The 23,823-nt window shown below is 44.7% G+C and overlaps 1 protein-coding gene and 1 non-coding gene across 2 annotated transcripts; both read right to left on the bottom strand.

The window, feature by feature from the left end:
• Positions 1-5,622: 5,622 nt before the first annotated feature.
• Positions 5,623-23,018, bottom strand: LOC107541011 (eukaryotic translation initiation factor 3 subunit C). Its single transcript, XM_016217912.2, has 21 exons — positions 22,979-23,018; positions 22,704-22,843; positions 21,122-21,187; positions 20,842-21,031; positions 20,326-20,451; positions 20,118-20,172; positions 19,914-20,017; positions 19,426-19,553; positions 17,370-17,529; positions 17,167-17,270; positions 16,569-16,710; positions 16,254-16,379; positions 16,031-16,124; positions 15,097-15,287; positions 14,630-14,854; positions 8,558-8,921; positions 6,465-6,624; positions 6,313-6,378; positions 6,142-6,229; positions 5,877-6,039; positions 5,623-5,780 (listed from the first exon to the last, which is right to left on the bottom strand). The coding sequence occupies exons 2-21, from the start codon at positions 22,802-22,804 to the stop codon at positions 5,698-5,700; spliced, it is 2,736 nt and encodes a 911-aa protein (XP_016073398.1). The 5' UTR covers positions 22,805-22,843; positions 22,979-23,018; the 3' UTR covers positions 5,623-5,697.
• Positions 21,718-21,825, bottom strand: LOC148093579 (U6 spliceosomal RNA). The gene has a single exon (XR_015714346.1). It is a non-coding gene; the product is annotated as a U6 spliceosomal RNA (small nuclear RNA).
• Positions 23,019-23,823: the final 805 nt, after the last annotated feature.

Genomic DNA, 23,823 nt, shown 5'->3' on the forward strand with positions numbered 1-23,823 from the left:
CCCTGGCCATTGTTGCCCAGTGGTTAGACATCGACCTGCGCACTGATCTCGGGTTTGGTTCCCGGTAAAGGGCACATACCTGAGTTGTGGGTTTGGTGCCAGACCCCATCGAATGTGGGAGGCAACCAATTGATGTGTCTCTCTCACATCGCTGTTTCTCCCCTCCCCCTTCCACTCTTGCTAAAAATCAATGGAAAAAAAATATTCTCTTGTGAGGATCAACAAAAAAGGTTCCAGTGTGTGTGTGTGTGTGTGTGTTAAATAGATTTAATACTATGTTCTCCAGCTCATAGGGTTCGTTTTCCTGGTCGTCTGGCTAGAGCAAAGATGGGTTCTTTTAGGTTTTTTCCAATGACCTCAGAGGTAAAAGCCATGAAAAGGAAAACAAAACAAAACACCGGAAGCACTTCTGTATGGATTCCTAAAGTTTGGACTCCCTTCCCTAATCTGACTTTTACTTTCCAGAGTCCTCAGGTAATTTGATTTCCCCCAAATTTTAGTTATAATCAGTGGGAGAGGCTGCAGTGTGCTTAAATCTTGCCCAGCACAAGAGGTTAGAAAACAACTTGTGAGAACTCATAAATCTGTACTTTCACAAGACCCAACCAATACTGTTGTTTTCTATCTAAATTTGCTCAAACTGATGCTGGGAGGTACATCTGAGAATAATTTGTGAATTTGAGCTTGCTTTCACAAAAACAGCTGTGTCAGCTACATTTGTTCAACTTCACAACAGGAAGTTAGTTTTGAGAATTTATGAATCTGAGCTTAATTTCCACAAAAAATGCTTCATTCTTATTCACCCAGATTTGCTTGAACATATGTTTTGAGATGATCTTTTGGTGTTGCTTTTAACAAAAATTATTTCTAATCTTCTAGATTTGCTGGTTCTGAGAACCCTTGAATCTGATCTTGTTTTCATAGCGGAGTATGGTTTCAGCTAGATTTGTACAATTAACTCACCTTGGGAGTTAATTTTGTGAACTCCAATCTGCATTCATTTGCACAATAACTACTAGGTTTCAGCTAGGTACGTTCAAACTCATGCTGGAAAGTTACTTTCAGTTTTCAAAACACTTTTTTTTTTTTTAAACATATCTTTATTGATTTCAGAGAGAGGAAAGGAGGGGGAGAGAGATAGAAACATCAATGATGAGAGAGTCATTGATTGGCTGCCTAGCCCGCAACCCGGCATGTGCCCTGACCAGGAATCGAACCCCGATCTCCTGGATCTTAGGTCAAAGCTCAACCGCTGAGCCACACCCAGCCGGGCATACTATCTTTATTCATCTAAATTTACTTAAAATTTTTTTTTTTAATCCTTCCCCGAGGATATTTTCTTCACTGATTTTTAGAATAGAATGGAGGAAGGGAAGGAGGGAGAGGGAGGAGAGAGAAACATTGGTGTGAGAGACACATCAACTGACTGCCTCCTCCTACACATGGCCCAGAATCAAACCTGCAACCCAGGTTATGTGCCCTTGACCGGCAATCAAACCCTCAACCATTTGGTACTCGGGCTGATGCTCTAACCACTGAGCCACACCAGCCAGGGCGAAACTTGGTTGGGAAAACACTTCCAAGAATTTGTGCAAATGAGTTTGTTTACAAAATCCGCTACATTTCATCTAAGATGTGCTCAAACTCACACTTCAAAGTTTCCTTTTGAGAATAATTTGTGAATGAGGTTTTTTGTTTTGTAAAGCTACTGTTTCAGTATTTTCTCAGAACCTGAAAATTTTGAGAAAAACCTGTGAATTTGAGTTTTCACAATAACTGAAGGGTATGCACTGGGAGAGATCATCTCTCTCACCTCTCTCCAAAAGGCCAGAGCTGAGGCAAAGCCATGCCCAACATACCTAGGCCTCTATCCATTAAGCCATGTTGTACAATTCCAGGAAGCACCAATTACTTTGTATCCAGGGCAGGGAGTGGGCCGAATCTGGTTTGTGGGTTGCTTTTGTACGGTCAGTTAGCCACGAATGGATTTCACATTTTAAGAGTTGTTAAAAAAAGAACAAGCAGTATTATATGATAGCTCATATGTGGCCCATAAAGCTTAAAAAATATATATGTATACTTTATCCAAACTCGAAGATATTTTTTTAAATTCATTTTTTAGAGAGGAGAGAAACATCAATCGCCTTCCATACACACCCTGACCGGGATTGAACCCGAAACCTAGGTATGTATCCTAACTGCGAATTGAACATGCCGCCTTTTTTTGGTGTATGGGGTGACGACACTCCAACTGAGCCACCCAGCCAGTGCGAAAGCTTAAAATAGTTACCATTTATATCACTGGACAGAAAAAATTTTGATGACCCTGTTTTTTTAAATTTTATTTTTATTTATTTTTTAAATTCTCACCTGAGGATATTTTTTCCATTGCTTTTGAGAGAGTGGAAGGGAGAGGGAGAGAGAGAAACATCAATGTGAGAGAGACCTATCGATTGGTTACCTCCCACAGGCACCCCTACTGGGGATCAAGCCTGCAACTGAGGTATGTGCCCTTGGGTCAGAATTGAACCTGGGACCCTTTAGTCCAAGGGCCGACGCTGTAACCACTGAGCAAACCGGTCAGGGCTTATTTTTATTTTGAGAGTACATTTATTAAAGCTGGGGACAGTGAAACAAGGAAGGGCCTAGAACAGAAGCAACAGGAGAGGCCTAGACGGGGCTGCTTTGTCTGTCTAGAAACATTATGGGTAAGAAGTGAGTCAAGGCAGAGCTGCTGCCAGCTCACTGGAGAGTCAGAGAAAAGGGGGCCTTGGGGACAGGTTCAGGGGTTAACCCAGGATGAGCTGCAGTTGCCCATTTCTCCTCTGGTTTCAAGTCTTATGGTGACCCTTAAAGTTTACTTAAAAAAATTTTTTTATTGATTTTTTTTAGAGAGAGAGGGAGGGAGAGGGACAGAGAGAGAAACACTGATGTGAGAGCAAAACATCAATAGGCTGCCTCCTGCACATCCCCTACTGGGGATCGAGCCTGCAATCTTTTGGTGCACAGGATGACAGCCAACCAACTGAGCCACACCATCCAGGGCCCTTAAAGTTTAGGAAAAAGAAAATTCACCTGAAAAGATGAGTAGGCATGCCCCAAGGAGGATGTGCGGACAACCCTGTTTGTTAGCATTCAGACTGGAAAATGAAAGGTACCCCATGGAATCGGGAAACACAATGGCTCTGCCTCCTGCCAAGGAATGCTAAACGGACCAAATTTAGTACAAGGTAGCCCATCCCAGGATGCATAAGATCTTCAGCCTTCCCATCACCTCTCCTCTCCGGTTCTACTACCTCTCTGGCTTTCCTTTCACCTACCACTCACATGCCGAGAGTTAGCCCTCTCCTCTATGCTGCCCATTCCAGAAAAGAATTAATACTGAGTACAATGGTTAAGAGCTGTGTTGGTGTGCATCTCTCTCTCTCTTTCTAGTTTTGTGATCTCAGGCAACTTAACATCTTTGGGCCTCAAGTTTCTCCATCTATGAAATGGAGATAATAACAGGGCTACTCTACAAAGATTAAATGACGTGAGGCATGTAAAGCACACAACATGTAAGCAGTTAATAACAGTAATGCCAATGTTACCCATCACCATACTTTTGTTGTTGTTAATCCTTACCTGAGAATATTTTCCCACTGATTTTAGACAGAGTAGAAGGGAGGGAGGGAAGGAGGGAGGGAGAGAAGGAGAAAGAGACAGAGAAACATTGATGTGAGACAGACACATTGATTACCTCCTGCACTTGCCCCAACTGGCGCTGGGGATCAAACCTGTGCCCTTTTGGTGTGTGGCCAACACTCCAACCACTGAGCCACATCAGCCAGGGCCCCACTACCATGCTTTAAAAAAATTAAAAAAAAAAAAAAGTTTCTATTGATACATTTTTTGAGAGAGAGAGGAAGGGAAAGGAAGATAGAAACATCGACATCAACATTGGCTGCCTCCTGCACACCCCCTGCTGGGGAGCATGCCCACAACCTAGGCATGTGCCCCAACTGGGACCTCCTGGTGTCTCAACTACTGAGACACACCAGCTGGGCCCCATTACCATACTTTTGATAACCCCTTATAAGCCATTCACTTCAAAACCTTTTGTTTTTTCCCTTCAGCTAAAGACATTTTAGTGTTCCCCACAGGGTGGCAAGCATATAAGACTAAGTTCTAGCCAATTATATCAGTGCAATTTCCAGGCCCTCTGCTTCCTCTTCCCCTTCCTATGGCCTGAACAGAGATGTGGGGCTGGTGGAGCATAAAGTCAGTGGAACTCAGAATCCCTAGATGATCTTATTTAATACAGCTGCTAAATCCCAAGCCTGGACCATTCATCTATCTCTGGACTGTCACATGAGAAGCAAACGACAGTTGACCCTTGAACATAGGAGTTAGGGGTACCAATTCCCCATGCAGTCGAAAATATATGTGTAACTTCTGACTCCCCTCAAATTTAAATTGTCCCTTGATATCTGTGCATAAGTGGACCCACCCACTACAAACCCATGTTGTTCAAGGGTCACCTGTATTTTGTTTGAATCATTATTTTGGAGTCCCTTTGTTGCAGCTTAGCCTATAGCCTAATTAATATGCACCCCAAACTCATCTCCAGCTGCCTTGCTTATGCCCCAAATACCTCAAACTCAACGTATCAGCCCGGCCTGCATCCTGTTGTTCTTGTGTTCCTGAACACAAAGATTACAACTTCTTGATACAGCTCCATTACCTATATATTCCCAGTCAGGAGAATCTGTCATTCTTGAGTCAAGAAACTCCTACTACTCTCAGGTTCAACTGGTCTCAGAAAGCCCAGCTTGTTACATCCGGCCCTCTCCAATCCCTCACCTCTGATCCTAACCACCCTGGCTTTAGATGCTTTTTACTTTCTGACTGGCTCTCTGCCTCTAACTCCAGATTCTACAATGCTGCTCTATTACGTTCTTAAAACAACCCATTTGTGAATTCTGTTTCCAGAAGTCCAAAGCATTTAGTCTTCATGACACAGCCCCGCCGAAGTCTTTGTCCCCTACACACACACCACATACAGTTCACACAAACCAGTCCTTTGCACGTGTTCTTATCTGCCTACATCAATGCTTCTCAAATGTGGTAGATTATTTTTAAAAGGCTTTCAATCTAATGTAGATCAATACTTAGGAAAACAATCACATGCTTAACTGCCCGGCAATGGCAAAGTTTCTCAGTGCCTATGCTTAACTGTGGTGCCTGTTTTGTCATGGACAGGTTAACTCTAGGCCCACACTGGTCTAAGGACCACACTTCACACAGGTTTAGGCCAGCTCTTTTCCCTGCCTGGTGAACCAGCATCCACCCACCTGCAAGGTCCAACCATCACTACTGCCTCCTCCATTATGTTTTCTCTGATATTTATGCCCCACAGTCATACCCTGCTCAATATATCCACCACCTTTCCTTTATACCCATTACAACTTGTTACTACAATTTTTGGCTAGATGCAGAAGAGCAGCAAGCTCTTTGAAGTCAGAGATATGTACAAGTTATCTCTGTGTCCTTGTGTCTGTCATATGGTAGAAGCTAAGAAATGAAATTAGCAAATGAACATGTCAACACACCTTCGTGGTGAAGACAAACAGGAACTGCAACAACTCTAAATAGACCTTTAATGACTGGGGTGTTGTTCGGGTTGTTGAATGGTCTAGGCCATGGGGACAGAAGTGATCAGTAGGCTGTCTGAGACTGCTGCTGGCGGTAGCCACCCCGACGCATGTAGCCTTCGTTTTTGCGGTAGCCATCCTTCTGGTCTGCAGGAGAAAGATGGGAAGGAGGGAGTGAATGCCAGGGGAGAAGCACTAAGGGAGCCAGGACCCTGGGAGAGCAGAGGGAATGGAACCACTTACCTCGGAAGTAGCCACCATAGGTACCCTGTTTGTGGTCAAATACCCGCTCATTATTTTCCACCAGGCTGCCCAGCTTCTCCGCCAGCTGCAGAGCCAGGTTCTGTTGGGCAGTGGGCTCTGTGCGGTGCATCACCACTGTCTGTGTTGGCTGGTCCAAGGAGGCCTGATGGGAGTGGGCCAGAGGAATGGACATGACACAGATCAGATCCCTCCACTCCAAACTCCCTATGACTCCACCTGCCCATTTACCACCCCTGGCTCTTACCATCAACTCCTCATTAATGATCATCTTGCTAATGATGGAGTGCACAGTGGGCAGGTCCAGCTCAAACATGTCAGACAGAGTCTCCATGCTGGGGAGAAAGAAGGCAGGGAGCAGCTAGGACCTGCAACTACAAAGCTGGGGCCCCTCTGCTTACCTCAGGGCTCATCCTACCTGATGGAGTCGTAGACACTGCTATAGGTGAAGAGGTAGGTCCGTAGTGACTCTTCCTGGATCTTCCTATCGGGAGAAAGAAGAAGAGATCTTCAGGGAAGGAGACTTACCAGTCTTTTCTTCCCCACTTGCCAGTCGCCCTCTCGGCTCACCTAACCAGCATGGTTCGGACTTTGTCAGCCTCAGGGAAAAGGTCCCACACTTTGCCATTCATCTTCTCATTGATGATAAAACTGTGGCAGGTCTTCCAGTCGCCCATCTTCATGGCCTTGGAGGCAGCGACCACATGTTCCCTCATTGATTCAGGGGGACCTGAAAGGTTGGGAATGAGGCAGGGCCTAGAAAAACTTGGGACCAGGGTTCTGGCCCCCATAAGCACTGTTCAAGGAGGAACACAGGCCAGGAGAGCAAACAACCAGCCTGAAGACTCTCCCATCTCTCCATTGAACAGTCATGTGATTGTATGTCTCTTAATATCAGAACACATTTATTTAGATTTAATCAGTCCATGACATGCTTTAGGGAACTAGTGAGCCCCTTGAAAATGCTGACAAATTGCTGTGGGTATCCTTATGTACATTTTCCTAGAAAAAGGATCCATAGTTTTCATCAGATTCTTATAAAGATCCTTGAACTAAAAAAATTAACACCTCAACTGGAATTGTAGTGACCCAACTTCCTTCCTGCCTATGCCACCTTCATGTTTTTTTGCCTTATCTATATATCATACTGTTACCAGCTTATTTTTCTTTAAAGTGGCCCACTCTTTTTCCTTAAAAAATTTAGTCTCACTTTAAATTTAAAATCTGACAAATCATGGGTTTGATGTACTGATCATGACCTGGAGTCCCAAATACAACCATGAGAAACAAGCCAGGAAGATAGACATGGCAAACAAGAGTAGCTGGAATTCAGGGTAGACAATAAAGTACAAAAGCTCTAAGGCTGGAAATGGATGGCAGATATAAGGAAACATGAACACAGCAGACCTTAGAACAGGGACAAGCAGCTCAAGCATGTACATGGTTTAGGCTGAAGTAGAAATGTACGGATAGGGCTACGTATAAGGAAAGGCACACAACCCTTTTGTGTCCGCTTCCATTCTATCACTTCAGAAAAAGGCAAGCCAGAGGTTCAAAGAATATTTCTCTACAAACCAAGCAGTAATACAGAGCTGAAACAGAAACTGACTGTTGGCTCCATTGCAGGCAGTGATACAGAATGGTAAGAACTGTGGTGAACCAGAGAGCCCTAAGAGATGCTGGAAACACAGACTTTCACTGGAAATTTCCAATGAAAACAAAGTATCACTAGATAAGCCAAACAAAATCTGCCTAAGGGGCACCTGTACTTCAACAAAACCACACACACAAACCAGTAGAGGACAAATCTGTAAGGGGATGTGGCTGTGAACACTAGGCCTGGCTCACTGGCCAAGTCCCTCCATGCACCAATCCCACAGGAAAGGCACAATTCAAATTCCTTTCCCAGTGAAATCACAACTCAACCCCTGAACTGATCAATGTATCAGAAGTAATGAAAGGGGCCAATGTTAGCTTTTTGAGCGCCAAGGGTCTAGTTGGTTGCTGAAAAATAATGTGCATGAAGGGGAGAAAGAGGAAAAACAGTTAGCAAGGCATATATTAACTGTGTTGAAGTTGGGCAAGTCACTTAAGTTCCATGCCTCAGTAAAAGGGAGTAATAGTACCTACATCACAGGGTTATTACGAATCAAGAAAAAGGGGGTAATAATAGTACCTACATCACAGGGTTATTACTAATAAAGAATAAATTATTATTTTTAAAAGAGTGCCAGGTAGGAAAAAAGTACTATGTGAATTTATATTAAATAAGAAATACCACTGGAATCAGGTCATGAGTTTAACTTAGTGACTAAGGAGACTGAACTTTATTCATTCTGTAGGCAATGAAGAACTTCTGAAGGTGCTGGGGGTGTACGGTATTATAAATTTCGTAGAAAGGCAATACTGACAAGTACAGACTGAAATGGGGAATAATGAAGCGGGCAGCTTAATTTGTAAGCTAGGACAATGTATCCCACGGCAAGAAACTATAGAAACTGCTGAGTAAAGAGGAAGCCTTTAAGTTCTCCATGAAGATGTCATAAAATTAAATGGAATCAACTTGCGGGAAAATTATTTTTTCAGCTTCTCTTAATCCTTTGATTAAAGTAATCAAGGAACAAACAAGCAAAGTTTGTTCCACTACAGAGCCTCACACTCACCCAGCAAGGGCTGTCGCTCGCCCACCCGCAGCTGGTGATGAAACTGCTTGCTGATCATGCGTCGGCGGGCATCACTCTCATGGGCGGCCATGTAGGGGATCTCCAGGAGCATGGCAGACACCAGATAAACACACTCCAGTAGCTCCAGGTTGATGTGCAGGTGGAAGGGCACCTGCCGGCGCCGCTCCACCTTCTCCTGCTCCTGGTTGCGCTCCTGTAGGCTGCGCAGCAGCAGACCCTGGCCCAGGAGCTCCTTGGCCCGGCCACTTGATTGGATGTCCAGCAGGGCATTGTGAGCATCCTTGGTCAGGCCTTGGCGGAAGGCACAGATGCCCAGCTGCACCATGGTACGGTTGTACAGGATCTGGGAGCAAAGGGTGATACACTCAGAGGTGACAGAGATGAGGCAAGTTGTTCCAAGACATTCATTCATTCAACAAATATACAAACACTCAACAAGTAACACACTGATGTGCTGAGCACTAGGCTACAGGCTGGGCCTGAGGACAAAACAGACAAGTCCCTGCTCTTCCATAGAGCTTACATTCTAGGGATGGGATGTGGAAGAGAAAATAACCACAATATACAGGTGGGACTCGTGCTAAGGAAAAGAAAGCAGAGGAGGGAATTAAGGGAGTTTATGTTGTGGTGGTAGTGGTGGGAGCTCACAATTTTATGTAGGCTAACTAGGGAAGACCTAACAGAAAAAGAGGGAGCAAGTCATACAAAGAGCTGGGAGAAGAGTGCCATAGAAAAAAGACAATGCAAATGCAAAGGCCCTGCGCAAGAGCCGCTACGTGCACTTGCGAAACGAGGAATGCGAAATGGCCAGCGCTGGTAAAAGATGTGACCACAGTCCAGAGGACAGGCAAGCACACAGCCATGTAAGCCATGTTAAGAATTTTAGGATGGAAAGTCAGGGGAAGGTTTTGAGCAAATAAGTGATATAATCGGACTTAATTTAACATAGTTACTCTGGCTACTGTATTAAGAACAGCCTGAAGGGCAGAAGCAGAGTGAGACCAAGATGATGGTGGCTTAGACAAGAGGGTGGCACTGATACTGATAGGTAGTCAGATATGGATTCTAAACAGAAATGGCTAGGGAAGCAGATGTAGTGTGAGAGAGAAAAACAAGAATCAAGGATGACTCCAAGGTTTCTGGCCTAGGCAACTGAAAAATGGACTCTCCACTAATTAGGATAGGAAAGATGGTAGGCGATAGATTTTAAGGGGGGAAAAGACTAAGCATTGGTAACAACAAAAATATAGACATCAATATCAGTCATAAACGCAGATGCACAGAACCTTAAAATATATTAGCAAACAGCCCTAGCCAATTTGACTCAGTGGTTCGAGAGTGGGCCTCAGACTGAAGGGTCCTGGGTTCAATTCCAGCCAAGGGCATGTACCTGGGTTGCAGGATCAATCCCCGGCCTGGTTGGTGCATGAGTGGGAGGCAACCAATTCATGTGTCTCTCTCACATCGATATTTCTCTCTCTCTCTCCCTGCCCCCCACCCCTGCCACTCTCTCTGAAAAGTGATGGAAAAAATATCCTCAGGTGAGGATAAAAAAAGAAAGAAAATTAGCAAACAGAATCCAGCAACATATAAAAGAGATACTATATCATGACCAAGTAGGAATGAAAGGCTGATGTAAAAATCTAAAATCATGGTTATTCACCATGTGAACAGAACAAAGGAGAAATTAACTGTACCATTTTAATAGATGAAGAAAAAGCTTTTGACAAAATTCAACATCTATTTTGACAAAATTCTCAGCCAACTAGGATCAGAGGAATCTGGGATCAACTGATTAACTAGGATCAATGTGAAAAAGGGTATTGACCAAAATACTACAGCTAACATACTTAACAGTGAAATGTTGGCTGCTTCCCTGCTAAGAATGGCAACAAGGCAAGATGTTTGCTCTATTTCTATTCAGCACTGCACTGGAGAGTTGAGTCATTTAATATAGTAAGAAAGAAAAATCATAAAGATTGGTATAGTAATAAAACTCTCTCTATATGCAGATGTTTTTGGTCAACAACAGACGACACATATGATGATGACATACAGCACAGAGCCTAGGTGTAGTAGGTTACATCATCTAGGTGTGTATAAGAGTAGCACATGGCTGTACCAGAGCTAAGTGAATTTAGCAAAACGTTAGGATACAAAAATTACTTACACTTTTATACACTGGTAGTTAGCAACTGGAAAATGAAATTTAAAAAAAACTGGCATTTATAATAACATCAAGTATCACATAATACTCAGAAATAATTTTTAAAAAGATGTATAATACTTGCAACACTGCAGAGAGAAACTGAAGAAGTTAAATGAAGAGATAACATGTTAAGACTGAAAGGTTCAATGCTTATTTAAGATGTGAATTCTCCCCAAACTGATTTATAGATTTGATAAAATCCCAGCAGGTGTTTTTGTAGCAACTGACAAGCTGACTCTAAAATCTACGTGGACCCTGAGAGCTTGTTTGGAGGTTCCAGCAGGGGAGCAGTTACTCATATACCCTGGACCAAAGACCGGTCCTCTCCTCTGGGGGGAAGGTTGCGCCCTCTTCTGTCAAGCATGCAGCTTCGGGAAGGAGGCAAATGGGATGCAGATAGTTTGGTTAGGGAGGAGAGGGACACCCATCTAGCTAGCCAGATCAACCAAATCAACCCTGGCGATCAATGGGGTGACACATGTCACAGCCAGAGCACCCTCACATCCTAAAATTTATGTGGAAATGCAAAGGTCACAGAATATCCAAAGCATTCTTAAGAAAATAGGATGGAGGGCTCATAATCCCTGACTTTTGAGACCTTACTCTAAAGGCACAGGAATCAAGACAGTATTAGAATGGCATGACAGACAAAAACATGAATGAATGGAACAGAATAGAGAGCGCAGAAATACACCACACAAAACTGGCAAGTCAGACTACACTAAAAGGAATGGTTAAGAAAATGAGTAAGCAAAGCACAGAATGGAAGAAAATAATTTGGAAACCTTTATCTGACAAAGGACTTGCACCCAGGATATGTAAAGAAATTCTACAACTCAATAATAAAAAGATGACCCTAGCCAGTTCTGCTCAGCAGCTAAAGCGTCGGCCTGTGGACTAAAGGGTCCTGGGTTTGATTCCAGCCAAGGGCTTGGTTACAGGCTTGATCCAAGGCCCCAGTCAGGGCACATGCGTCAGGCAACCAATCGATGTGTCTGTCTCTACCGCCCCACTTCTTTCTCTCTAAAATCAATAAATAAAAATTAAATAATAATAAAAAAAAGATGAACAATCCAATCTTTAAAATAATAGGCAAAAATTGACCAGACATATGAAGGTCAAATCAACAAAAAAGTAATCAATTTCAAGAGTTATCAGGGAACCCGGCTGGCATGGCTCAGTGGTTGAGCATTGACCCATGAACCAGGAGGTAGAGGTTCAATTCCAAGTCAGGGCACATGCCTGGGTTTCGGGCTCGATGCCCAGTAGGGGGGATGTAGAGGCAACTGACCAATGACTTTCTCTCATTATTGATGTTTCTATCTCTCTCTCCCTTCCTCTCTCTGAAATCAATAAAAACATTAAAAAAAATAAAAAGTTATCAGGGAAATACAAACTAACATCATGGGATTCTATTACACAACCACCAATATGGCTAAAATTAAAAAAGACCTACAATACCAAACATTAACAAGAAACACACATTATTGGTAGGAGTATAAAATGGTAAATCAACCACTTCAGTTTCTAATAAAATTAAACATACGCCTACACTATGATGCAGTGATTCCACTCAAGTATTTACCCAAGAGAAAACATATATCCACAAGACTTCTACATAAACATTCACAGAGGCTTCATTTATAATAGCCCCAAACTGGAAATAGACCAGTTATTTATCAAGAGAGAAACAGATTAAGAACTTGTGATAAATTCATACAATGGAAACAAGGTTGGAGGGATCACACTACCTGATATCAAACCATACTACAAGGCCACAGTAATCAAAACAGCATGGTACTGGCATAAAAACAGTCACATAGATCAATGGAACAGAACAGAGAGCCCAGAAATAAACTCATATCTTTGTGGTCAATTAGTATTCAACAAAGGAGGCAAGAACATACAACGGGGTAAAGAGTCTATTCAATAAATGGTGTTGGGAAAATTGGACAGATGTGCAAAAAAAAGGAAACGACACCACCTTCTTACACCATATATAAGAATAAACTCAAAATGGATTAAAGACTTAAATGTAAGACCATAAAACTCCTAGAAGGAAACATTAGCAATAAAATCTTGGACATTTTTCTTAATAGTATGTTTTCTGATACATCTTCTTGGACAAGGGAAACAAAAGAATAAATAAACAAATAGGACTGCATCAGACTAAAAAGTTTTTGTACAGCAAAGAAACCATCAACAAAATTAAAAGACAACCCACTGAATGAGAAAACATATTCACCAGTGATACATCTAATAAGGGATTAATATCCAAGATTTATATGTACTCATATAACTCAACACCAAAAAACCAAGCAATCCAATTTAAAAATGGGCAAAGGATCTGGATAGATACTTCTCCAATGAGGACATGAAGATGGCCAATAGACATAAAAAGATGCTCAACACCACTAATCATCAGAGAAATGCAAATTAAAACCAGGAGATAACACCTCACACCTGTCAGAATGGCTATCATCGATAAATCAGCAAATGAGTGTTGGAGAGGATATGGAAATAGGGAACCCTTGTGTACTGTTGGTGGGAATGCAGACTAGTGCAGCTCCTGCGAAAAACATTATGGAGGTTCCTCAAAAAACTAAAAATGGAACCTCCTTATGACCCAGTGATTCCACTTCTGGGAATATATCTGAAGAAACCCAAAACACTACTTCAAAAGAATATATGCACCCTATGTTCACTGCAGCGTTATTTACAAAAACCAAGCTATGAAAGCAGCCCAAGTGTCTATCAATAGATGAGCAGATTAAAAAAAAAAACTGTAGTACATTTATATAACAGAATATTACTCAGCTACAGAAAAGAACAAAATCTTACTGTTTGCCACGGAATAGATGGACCTAGAAGGTATTATGCTAAATAAAATAAGTCAGTCAAAGAAATACCATGTGATTTCACTTACATATGGAATCTAAAGAACAATATAAATGAACAAACAAAACAGAAAAAGGCTCACAGATACAAAGAAGACTAATGGTTGCCAAGGGGGATATGCGGTTGGGGGGCTTGGTGAAAAAGGTGAAGGGGACCATTAAATACAGATTGGTAGTTACAAAATAGTCAAGGGGATATAAAGTACAGCATAGGACTTATAGTCAGTAATACTGTAGTAACTATGCATGGTGTTAGGTGGGTACCAGAAATATAAGGGGGATCACTCTGTAAAGTATATGGTTGTCTAACCACTATGCTGTACACTGGAAACTAATATAAAATAATACTGAATAAAAATTGTAATTGGGAAAAAAAAAACCAAAGAAAGAGATTCATACAATGGAATAAAAAAGAACAAATGATAGTGCTATTTGAAAACCACCACCAGAAACGTTCACCAAATGTTCTCCACATGAAATTAATTATTTTAAACACACATTTAAAGACACAGCTTTAACATTCCTTCTATACTGAAATGTCCTCACAATACAGCCACACACAAAATCAGCTATTCCACTGTTATGTCCCAACATATCACACTACATTTGGGTCCCCGTCTTCCAATCAGTTTGACAACTTAAGGGTTCTCTTCATCTTTTTAAACAAGATGATCTCCTAATGTCTTGAAGGGGACACACTGTAGGTATAATAAATGTTAGCTGAACCCAGATCTCTATCCCCAAGAACTCTGTGCAATAAAATGTTAACAAGCAGGAAATCAAAGAATGCTGGCACCTGGGAAAGACCAAATGCCTGCTTACATCTGAATTAGCTGGACAACTGACTAATGTGATCAAGCCACTTTGCCCCAACAGTGAGAGGACAGGGACCTGGCCTGGTCTTCCCTTTGCCACTAAAGCCAGAGTGCCTCCTCCCCATCCTACCTGTACTGGAGGGTCCGCGTGCTGAATGTTGTCTTGCAGGTGGCTCATAAGCATGAGGTCACGAGCCTGGTACCAGCGGGAGTGCAGGGCATGATGGTAGATGTGGCAGAGGATGGCGCATGTGCGAATGCGATCTGTGCGGTCTTTGGCATAGATGTACTTGCAAAGTCTCTCCATCAGCAGAGCGGAGTCCTCCCCCTCATTTTCTGCCTGATCTTGATCAGACTGGGAGTGGGGGTGGGGTTTGGGGAGCGGGAGGAGATACAGCAAAGACAGTAGCTCTAAATGGCTTAGGCATTAGCAACCAGAGTGAGTCTCCACCCAGCCTTTTCCTAGCCCCGCCCCCCTTTCCCTCCCTGCCCCACCTCAGCAAGTTCCCAGGGAATGGAAGGTTGGCCATCAACTCCTGACAGACATGGAGGACAGATTGACACATCCCTCTGCCCTACACTTGGCTAAGCATTCACCTTTGAGGAGCCCTCAGGGAGGGTAAGCTGCCGTTGATGGGCCTTGTAATCAAACTTGTAGTAGGTGTGGAGAATGCGCCTCAGGTAAACACGACAGATTTCCTCAGTGGTGCCCTTCTCTTCCAGGTAGTGCTGTACGCGCTCAATGATGGCACACACCTTTGCCTCATCCTTCAGGTGCTCCACGTACTCTGGAGATGGGAACGCCCACCCTCAGCTCAGCCAGGCACCCAGGCTTTCCCAGGATCTGTCCTGGTACACGCCAAGCTCACTTTCTGCCCGTCCTGTTAGGTATTCTCTTCTGCTAATTCCTCCCGATTAACCCCCCACCCCTCTTCATTCTGATCTCACCTCAAATGGCCTCTACCTAAGGGTGCTTTTTCAACCTTATCTAAAGCTGCTACTCCTCCAGTCTCTCCCTATCACAGGCCCCAATTTGAATTTCTAATTCACACTTTACATCACCTACAATTACCTTGTTTATTTATTTGTTGAACTGCCTTTCCCCAGCACCAAATGTAAACTTCCTGAGCATGAAGGCCTCTAGCTGCCTTGTTCACAGCTACATCCTTGATTTGGTGGGCACATGTGGGCATTCACATTCTACTGAGGAAATGTCCTACATTTCCCCCATCCCAGTGTCTAACCCAAGCTAAACAAGCCAAGTAGACAGAGGCCATACCCGATTGATTCCCAAAGTATAGTTCCCAGACCAATAGCATCACCTAGAAACATGTTAGAAATGCAAAATTTGGGGCCCCACTCAGCCCTATCGAATCAGAACCCATGGGAGCGGGACTCAGTATCTCAGGTCCTCGAGAGTGAAATGCTGGGGTAAAGAAAGACTGGCTTTCCAAGTTCTAGTTCAGTATAATCCTTAGTTTTATTCCTTGCACCTTTCCTCTCACTGTTGCCCATGCTTGCTCAGGCTCACCTTGGGAGTGGGGGTCAGTATTTTGCATTATTTTGGTAAATTCTTCATCCATCCGTTCCACCAGAGTTAGGATACAGCCACGGACACGCAGTGGCTGAAAAGGTAGAGTAGTAAATAAATCAGCCCATATCTCAGTCCCAAACTTCAACTGTTCTGTTTCCAACAAGCTTTCCCAAGGCAGACAACATACACCTCTCCAATTAGCCTGCCAATTCCTCTTTACCTGGTCAACATTATGCAGGTTCTCACTCTCTTCCAGAATGTTCTCTCCAACAAAGATGTTGGGGTTTGCAAATAGGATGTCCATCAGCTCATTGATGCAGTCCAGACACTTCTGCCACATCTCAGGCTGCCAAGAGATCAGACAGCAGTCAGGGGTGTGCAGTTAAAATGAGCAGATGCCTCCCAAAAGCCCTTCACCAGGAACGCCCAGGGCCTTCAACTACTAAGACTGTTTCCACAGTCCTTGAGTTTTGAGACATTAGGCACCTTCCCCTGACCCACCTGCTCAGCCCTGGATGTTCTTTATTGCCCTCACCTTCATGTATGTAGCCAGGTTGGGGTTGTAGTCATAGAGAGAGGCGATGATGTTGAACTTGATCTTGATGGCAACACCCTCCCCAAGGTTATTTTCAGAAGCAATCTGAACCAGCAGCTGTAGCAGCTCAATCTGGGTTGCACTGGAGGAGCCCAGAACAGGGTGAGGCATCAAAGACAAGTCAAAAGTCTCATCCTGTAATACAGCGCGCTTCCTTCGGACAAGTAAGGCAGCCTCTTTCCCAATACCCCTATCCTCACCTTACTTACACTTGCTTCTCTTTTACAAATTTCAAACACAAACAGCATTGAGGTTAACAAGCTATCATTCTCTTTAGTCACTGAATGACTAAAGATGAGCATTACCCCCATTTGTTAGATAGAAAAAGTCCTAAAACGTTAAGTGATTGATTGGTTTAAGGTCAAAGGGAGAGCAAACAGCAGAAAACAGACTGGCGCGCTCCACGTATGCCATTCCTTCTACTGGGCCACACACAGATGTCCCCAAACAGCACTATGTGTCCATCAACCTCCACCCTGTGTCTTAGAGAAAAGTGCCTTCACCCTGTGGTCCCACAACCTAGACCCATGACTCTTACCGATCAGTCCCCTTCTTGCCACGTGCCTGCAGGATCTCATTCAGTTTCTTGATGACGACAGCATGGGTGATCTCAGTTCCCTTGGCAAACATTTTTGGTTTCTCCTAGGCAACACATATCCTGTCACATGCAAGCCAACAGGAGCCCATTCTTGCCTTAACTTTTCACCCAACCCAACCAGAGTGCACTCCTAAAAAGCTCACCTTAACGAGGGGCACTCCGCCTCGGACCCTTTCCCACTCCCCGCCTTCATTGTCCTCCTCCTCCTCATCCAGGCGCTTAGATTTCCTGTCGTGCTTCTTCTTGGCTTTGTCCTCTCGTTTCTTCTCAGCAGCCTTCTTGTCCTCCTCTGTGGCGGGGGCCCTGCCGGAAGACACAGGAGATGGAAGACTAGCTCCCCCCACCCCCAGGCTTCCTCCCATGCACTTCCTTTCCTTCGCAGAGCCCTGTATCCAAGTTACACTCTACAAGAATGACCTAAAGTTAACCGTGACCCAAACAAGGACTATTAAGCACAGATTTTGCCTGACTACTTACCAAGGTGTGTCACTATCTCACACCTATGAGAAACTCCTAGGAAGGGAATGCTATGGCCTGGTCTAATAAGGCAGAGGTAACTAGGCCCCTGCACACACAGGAACAGCCTGTCATGTTGCTCCACAGCTTACCTCCAAGGTTTTCCAGAGAATCCATAAGAAACACAGTTGTTCTCTGATACTAATTGCTCTGTCCAGACTCACCTGGGAAGAGCATTCCCACCCCGGCCTTTTTCTTTACCAACTTTAAGCTGATTAGTTGGTGGCTAGTAAAAAGGCTTTCCTGAGTTCTATGAGTTATTCTAGCATATTACTGAGCCCGAGGAAGGGACTGTGGGAACTCTGAATTTATAGAGGTCAGAAGTACAGGGCTGAACCTGGGAGTTGCAACTGGTGTCTGAAGTGGGGGAAGTCTTGTGGACTGAGCCTTAACTTGTGGCATCTGCACTAATTCTGGGTAGTGTCAGAACTGAATTGCTGAACACACCTAGCTGGTCTCTAGAGAGCTGGAGAACTGGTTGGTGTGAGAACCCCCCTCAGTGTCAGAAATGTTCTGAGTAAAAAGAGATCAGACATGCAATGCTTCCCAGACTTGACCACAGTGTTCCCTGGAGCACATGGTGAAAAGCTTCTCAACAAAATGCCTATGTCTAGACCCCTCCAGTGTCAGGGAACTTCCTACTCCCTAAAGTAGCATAACTCCAACTTTTAATTAATTTTGTTAATCCTCACCCAAGGATATTTTTTCCACTGATTTTTAGAGAGAGTGGAGGGAGGAGGAGAGGGAAAGAGAGAGAAACACACAGACACATCAATTGGTTGCCTCCTGCACTCACTCAGACCAGGGCTGGGGACAACCCAGGTAGATGCCCCTGACAGGGAATTGAACCAGAGACCCTTCAGTGCTTGGGCGGACACTCTAACCACTGAGCAACACTGGCCAGGACAAACGTCAACTTTTAAAAGCAGAAAAGCAACTCAAAAAGCAGCAATAGTTCTGCCTATTCAAAGAGCAGTGTTTACCAGAGCTTGATATTTCACTCACATGCAGTACACAGGGGCAGATACCACCTTGACTTCAAAGGAGCAAACTGAGACCTGAGAAGATTAAGTAACTTACCTAAAGTTGTATAGCTACTAAAAGACTAATGGCTGGGTACAGAATCCAAATCAGAATCCCTTTCCATTCTGTGACTGACCCAGGAAAATTCAGGAAGGCCTGCTATACACGAAGAAGTTCTATGCTATACAGTAAGAAGCTTTCTGAAATAATGACAAGGGTAGCAACCATCACTGAGGGTTCCCATGTCAGTCCTGGGCTAAGCCACTTCTCTGTATCACCTCCCTGTATTTTTGCAGCTATCTTTGGAGACAGGCTTAGTACCACCCTATTTTACAGATGAGGAAATTAGAGATGGGAAAGGTTAAATAGCTTGTCCAGTAGTGCACACCTAATTGGTGCCGAAGTGAGATTTACACTCAGTCCACATGCAGTGAATCAAGTCATGGCTAAATATCTGGACTCTGGAGCCTTCAAATCACATCCTCAGGATGCATTAGCTTTGTGAGCTCAGCCAAATAATATACTTGGCTCTGAGGTCCCTTTGTGAGAAAGGAGCAGTTGGCACCTACAACCTGTAAGGATTCCATGAAAGAAGCAACAACCTTCAAGAAGATTAAAGGTGTCCTTCTCTTCCCACTGTAGCAAGGCACGACTTCTTACTTTTTAAGGAATCTTGAGGCCAGCACGGTCTGTTTCCCTTCTTCCTCCTCTGAGTCAGAGTCAGAGGACGTGGAACCCGTGTCCCACTCTTCATCTTCTTCTGAATCTTCCGAGTCCTCATCTTCATCCTTAGAGGAAGAACAAAAGCTCAGCAGGAAGAAGACAAGGAGGCTGACCAGTCTCTCTGCTCCCCTAACACGTTTCAGAGATTTGTGGGAGCAGAACAAGAGCGGTCACTCCTGGAATCAGGATATTAAGAGCTGCCCAGGACCACCTAGGCCTGAGAGGAGTGGTGACTTGCCCCAGAATCTAGCTTTCCGTGTTCTAGGTCACTCAAGTGCTCTAATCCCAGAGGAAGCCTGCTCTCAAACCAGGCTCCGCTAAACGCAACCCCTCCTAACCCCAGGACTCTGTCTTTTCCTCTCCCCAGGGACCCAACAATGGCCCATGGCAGGCAAATCACCCCTCATTGTAACCCTGGCTCTTACCTCCATCTTTTTGAGGAACTTGCGACTCTCCCCAGAAGGGGCTTCTGATTTCTTCTTCAAGAAAGCTGCAGCACTGACTCCGTCTTCATCCGCATCTGAAGAGCCTGGTGGGAAGAGCCAGGCTGAAGGACAACCAAGAAACCAGGCCGAGGGCACCACTAACTTGCAGCTTCCTAACCACCTGCCCTAAGGGTGTCCTCTCACCTTCCGAATCCTCCTCATTCTTCTCAGCGTCTTCATCGGCAGACTGCTCAGGGTTCTGAGAGGGGACAATGATAGAGTAACTGAGGATGCCTGCCAACCACCACGTTTTGTCATGGTTCCGTCTCCAGGCACACCTCCCCCTGCAAACGTTTCATCTCAGTGATGAGGTCACTGCCCCACAGTTCAAGCCTGCCTCTAGCATTCCCACCTGCTTATAATTTGTAATGTGGGATTCAAAATCGCGGTTGTACTTTCGGATCTTCTGGCGCAGAGTGCTCAAGGCCTTGGCGTTGTTCTTGTTCATCTTCTTCTTTCCTTCCTTATCCTCCCAGAGCTAAAGGAAAGAGGAGGAGAGAGGAATACAGGGACCTGAGACTAAATAGTGTTTCCTAAATTTCAGGCTTCACCACCACGTTTGAGTCTTGCTATCTACATACCACCTATACTACTTATTAATTACACCCGTTATTTTTAAAAGATCCTTTATGTATCGCCACTAAAAGTGCAAAACCACAAATAAGAGATAACATAAAAATAAATACAATTAAAATTCTTGGCTAAGAAAGGTCCCTCCCCTTGCTTTACACCCCCATTCCTGTGTTCTGGGAAATACTGTACACAAGGCAAGCCACCAAGAGGAAACATGATCCCCAGAAGTGGGTTAGAAACAGGCCCCAGGCCCACAATCCCCTTCTGGATGCCCCCTGACCCACAGGAGTCACACCTCATTAAGATAGTCCTCCAGGTCAGCCAGGATGCGGATATAGAACCGGGGTACACCTTCCTTGTCCACAATACTTTTAGCCTTCCCATACGCTTTTCCTAGGAGCTCAAACTCTTCCAGGCACTTGGTGACATCCCGAATCTTCATGGCGTTACGGATGGTCCGAATAAGGTTGGTCAGCTCCTCAAACCTGGGTTGGGGACCCAACAGCACAATGGATATGCCCACCACCACCAACCATCAAACCTGCCACTGCTCCAGAAGCTCCCCATGGCCTTACCTCTTGTCTTTGGCACTTCGAACCACTCTCTTGGTATCTTCTTCATCTTCGCTCAGCAACAGTGGCCTGAAGGAACAGAACCCATTAACCTCCCCTTCTAGTTCCAGCCTTTCCAAGTGAGCTCTATGTCTTTTCTTACACGGGGCAGGTAGAACTGAGGAACTCGGGCCACTTGTACCGCACCCCTCCTGTCTGACCCTTCTTCTTCCTGGCCTCATCATATACAACTCGATCTTTTAAGCCTACTTCAAGGAAGGCCTTTTGTCAAATGTAGAGCATGCAAGGACCTCCATTCTCTCAAAAGTAAATAAAAGTGTTTGTTTACTATGTCACTAAACTAATTATGTGAAGACAGTCACTAAGCAGTACTGAAAGGTGAAAAAAGGGTACTTTGGCTAGAAGAATGGGAAATGGTTCAAGAAGGTGGTACCTGAACTAGGTCGTAGGGAACAATGTGTCCCAGAGTGTGAGAGGCCAAGGACAGAGAAAAAGTTTCAGGGGTTTTAACATCTCCACTGCCAGTACTTTTCTTTAATGATAAGAAACCTGACCACAGACAGCATTCAGTCATCAATATCTCTTCTTTTCTATCTAATTAATTTTTTCAATTTCTCTCTCCTTTTTTTTATGTCCTCTTTGTGCAGGGGCCATGCTAATCTTCTCAGAATCATTCCAACTTTAGTGCCGAAATGAGCGCATCAATTATTTTCTATTTTACGGCAAATGACGTTTGGTTTTCCACTTGTGGCAGTGCTATCAAATCATATTTACATGGGTACATATATGTATATGTTTATATTCTTTCATTTATGGACTTGAGAGAGAATGAACCATCCATTTGTTGTTCTATCTATTTATACATTCATTGGTTGATTCTCGTAGGGGCCCTGACCAGGGATCAAACAGGCAACCTTGGCATATCAGGACGATGCTCTAACCAACTGAGCTACGGGGCTAGGGCCTTTGTACATGCTGTAGTTTTAAACAGTAGACAGGCATGTGACAAAACTGATGATGGTGCCATTTGTAAGTCAGAAATTTGAGAAACATTCCACTGTTTCAAAGGGTGAAAAGTATTTTGATTTGCAGAATGAAGAGTGTTTAAGTGGAGGTAAACATCAGGAATAAGACAGATGTTTAACCACCTGCCCAAAGCGACAGGTGGCTCAGCTTCAGAGACACATCAAGGAGCTCCCAGACATCAAGCGAGCATATTGTCAGCAGGATTTTTTGGTGGTAAGAATAATTATGACTTGGCCTCCGATGCCGAGCAGAGGGGAGGCTGGGGTTGTACAAAGGCTGTGGACAAGGAGGCCAGTTAGGAAGCTGATGCAACAGATGTGGCCAGTGGGAAGCCTCTGGGACCCTATTCCTTGTAGCCAGTGGGTGCACGGTTCACAGCACCCTACATGTGAAGACTGTCCCTCCAGCACCGTTCCGGTCCCATAAACTCTACACATCCTCCAAATCCGCTTTCACCGCTCCCCCGAGAACCTCCCTGCTCGCACACTACACGGCCTTCCGGGCCTGCCGCAGCCCGCGCTCCGCGAGTGGGCACCACGACGCCGGCTCTCCAACTCACTGTTTGCCGTAGGTGCCCCCGACGGGTTTGGTGACGAGCTCCTCCCCGGACAGGGAAGACTCGGACTCGCTGTCCGAACCGGTGGTGAAAAACCGCGACATGGCGACGGCGCTGAGGGGCTGCGGCGGGCGCGGCCGGACCTGCGGGAGAGCCGGAGTAACGCGCCGCGAGAACGGGCCCGAGACGCCACCTCCCAACCGCCACCCATCACCGTCTCCGCACCTACCCAGACCTGGGTCTTCCCTCTCGAAACACGCGGCCCAAGAAATACGTACCAGCTGAGGCTGCTAGTCACACGGCTGAACAGCGGAAACGCGGGGAGGAAAGGAGGCGGGATAAACGTCACTTCCGGGGCGGTGGCAAACTGTACCGAGAAACTACAACTCCCAGGCGCCTCCGCGCCACACAGGGGGCGGGGACGGGCCTGCTGTACCCTGGGAAGGAAGGGCCGGGCCTCTAGACTCCGATCGGAGGGCGCGTTGTCACCTTTCGTTACTCACAGATTTCGAGCCTCACTTCTTACCTATGGAATCAGAATCTCAGGGCCAGGGTTTTACTTTTTAAAAGCGTGCACGTGCTGCTGATGAGCTGCTGTGCTTTGGAACTAGAGTAAACTTGGCGTCAGTCAGACTTTGCATTCAAACCCCAGCTTGGTTTCTTGTGAGTGTGTGAACTTAGGCAAATTTCCTAACCTCTCAGTCCACCCAAACTGTAAAGTGACAGTAATAGCACTGACTTCATAGGGTGTTATGGGATTAAAGGACTTGGTATATGTGAAGGTTTAGGACACTGCCTTGTACAACATAAGCATGTGGTAAATAACTGGCTGGTATTCATTCAATATTCCACAAATGCTTGTTTACTGAGCACTTGTTATGAACCAGCAGTGTCTTAGGCGCTGGACACAGCAGGGAACAAAGCAGAAAAGGTCCCTAATTTCACAAGGAATTCATATTATAGTGGACTGGCATCAATTAACAAGTAAATAAATAGATAATTTCAGATTGTACCAAGCACCGCAAAGATGTTAAAGTGACCGGTTAAAGTGATTGGTTAGACGGGAAGATTCTTTTGATCACGAAGGTCAGGGCCTCTCAGAAAGGGTGACATTCCAGCTGAG

Source organism: Miniopterus natalensis, chromosome 3, assembly GCF_054644295.1.
Source record: "Miniopterus natalensis isolate mMinNat1 chromosome 3, mMinNat1.hap1, whole genome shotgun sequence".
NCBI lineage: Eukaryota > Metazoa > Chordata > Mammalia > Chiroptera > Miniopteridae > Miniopterus > Miniopterus natalensis.

Coding starts and splice junctions, on each gene's coding strand:
- LOC107541011 (XM_016217912.2), bottom strand. CDS start 22,804: ATGTCGCGGTTTTTCACCACCGGTTCGGACAGCGAGTCCGAGTCTTCC. Junction 17,271..17,369: donor GCGGAGTGCCCCTCGTTAAG/GTGAGCTTTTTA, acceptor TGTGTTGCCTAG/GAGAAACCAAAAATGTTTGC. Junction 16,711..17,166: donor GGCAAGAAGGGGACTGATCG/GTAAGAGTCATG, acceptor GGGCTCCTCCAG/TGCAACCCAGATTGAGCTGC.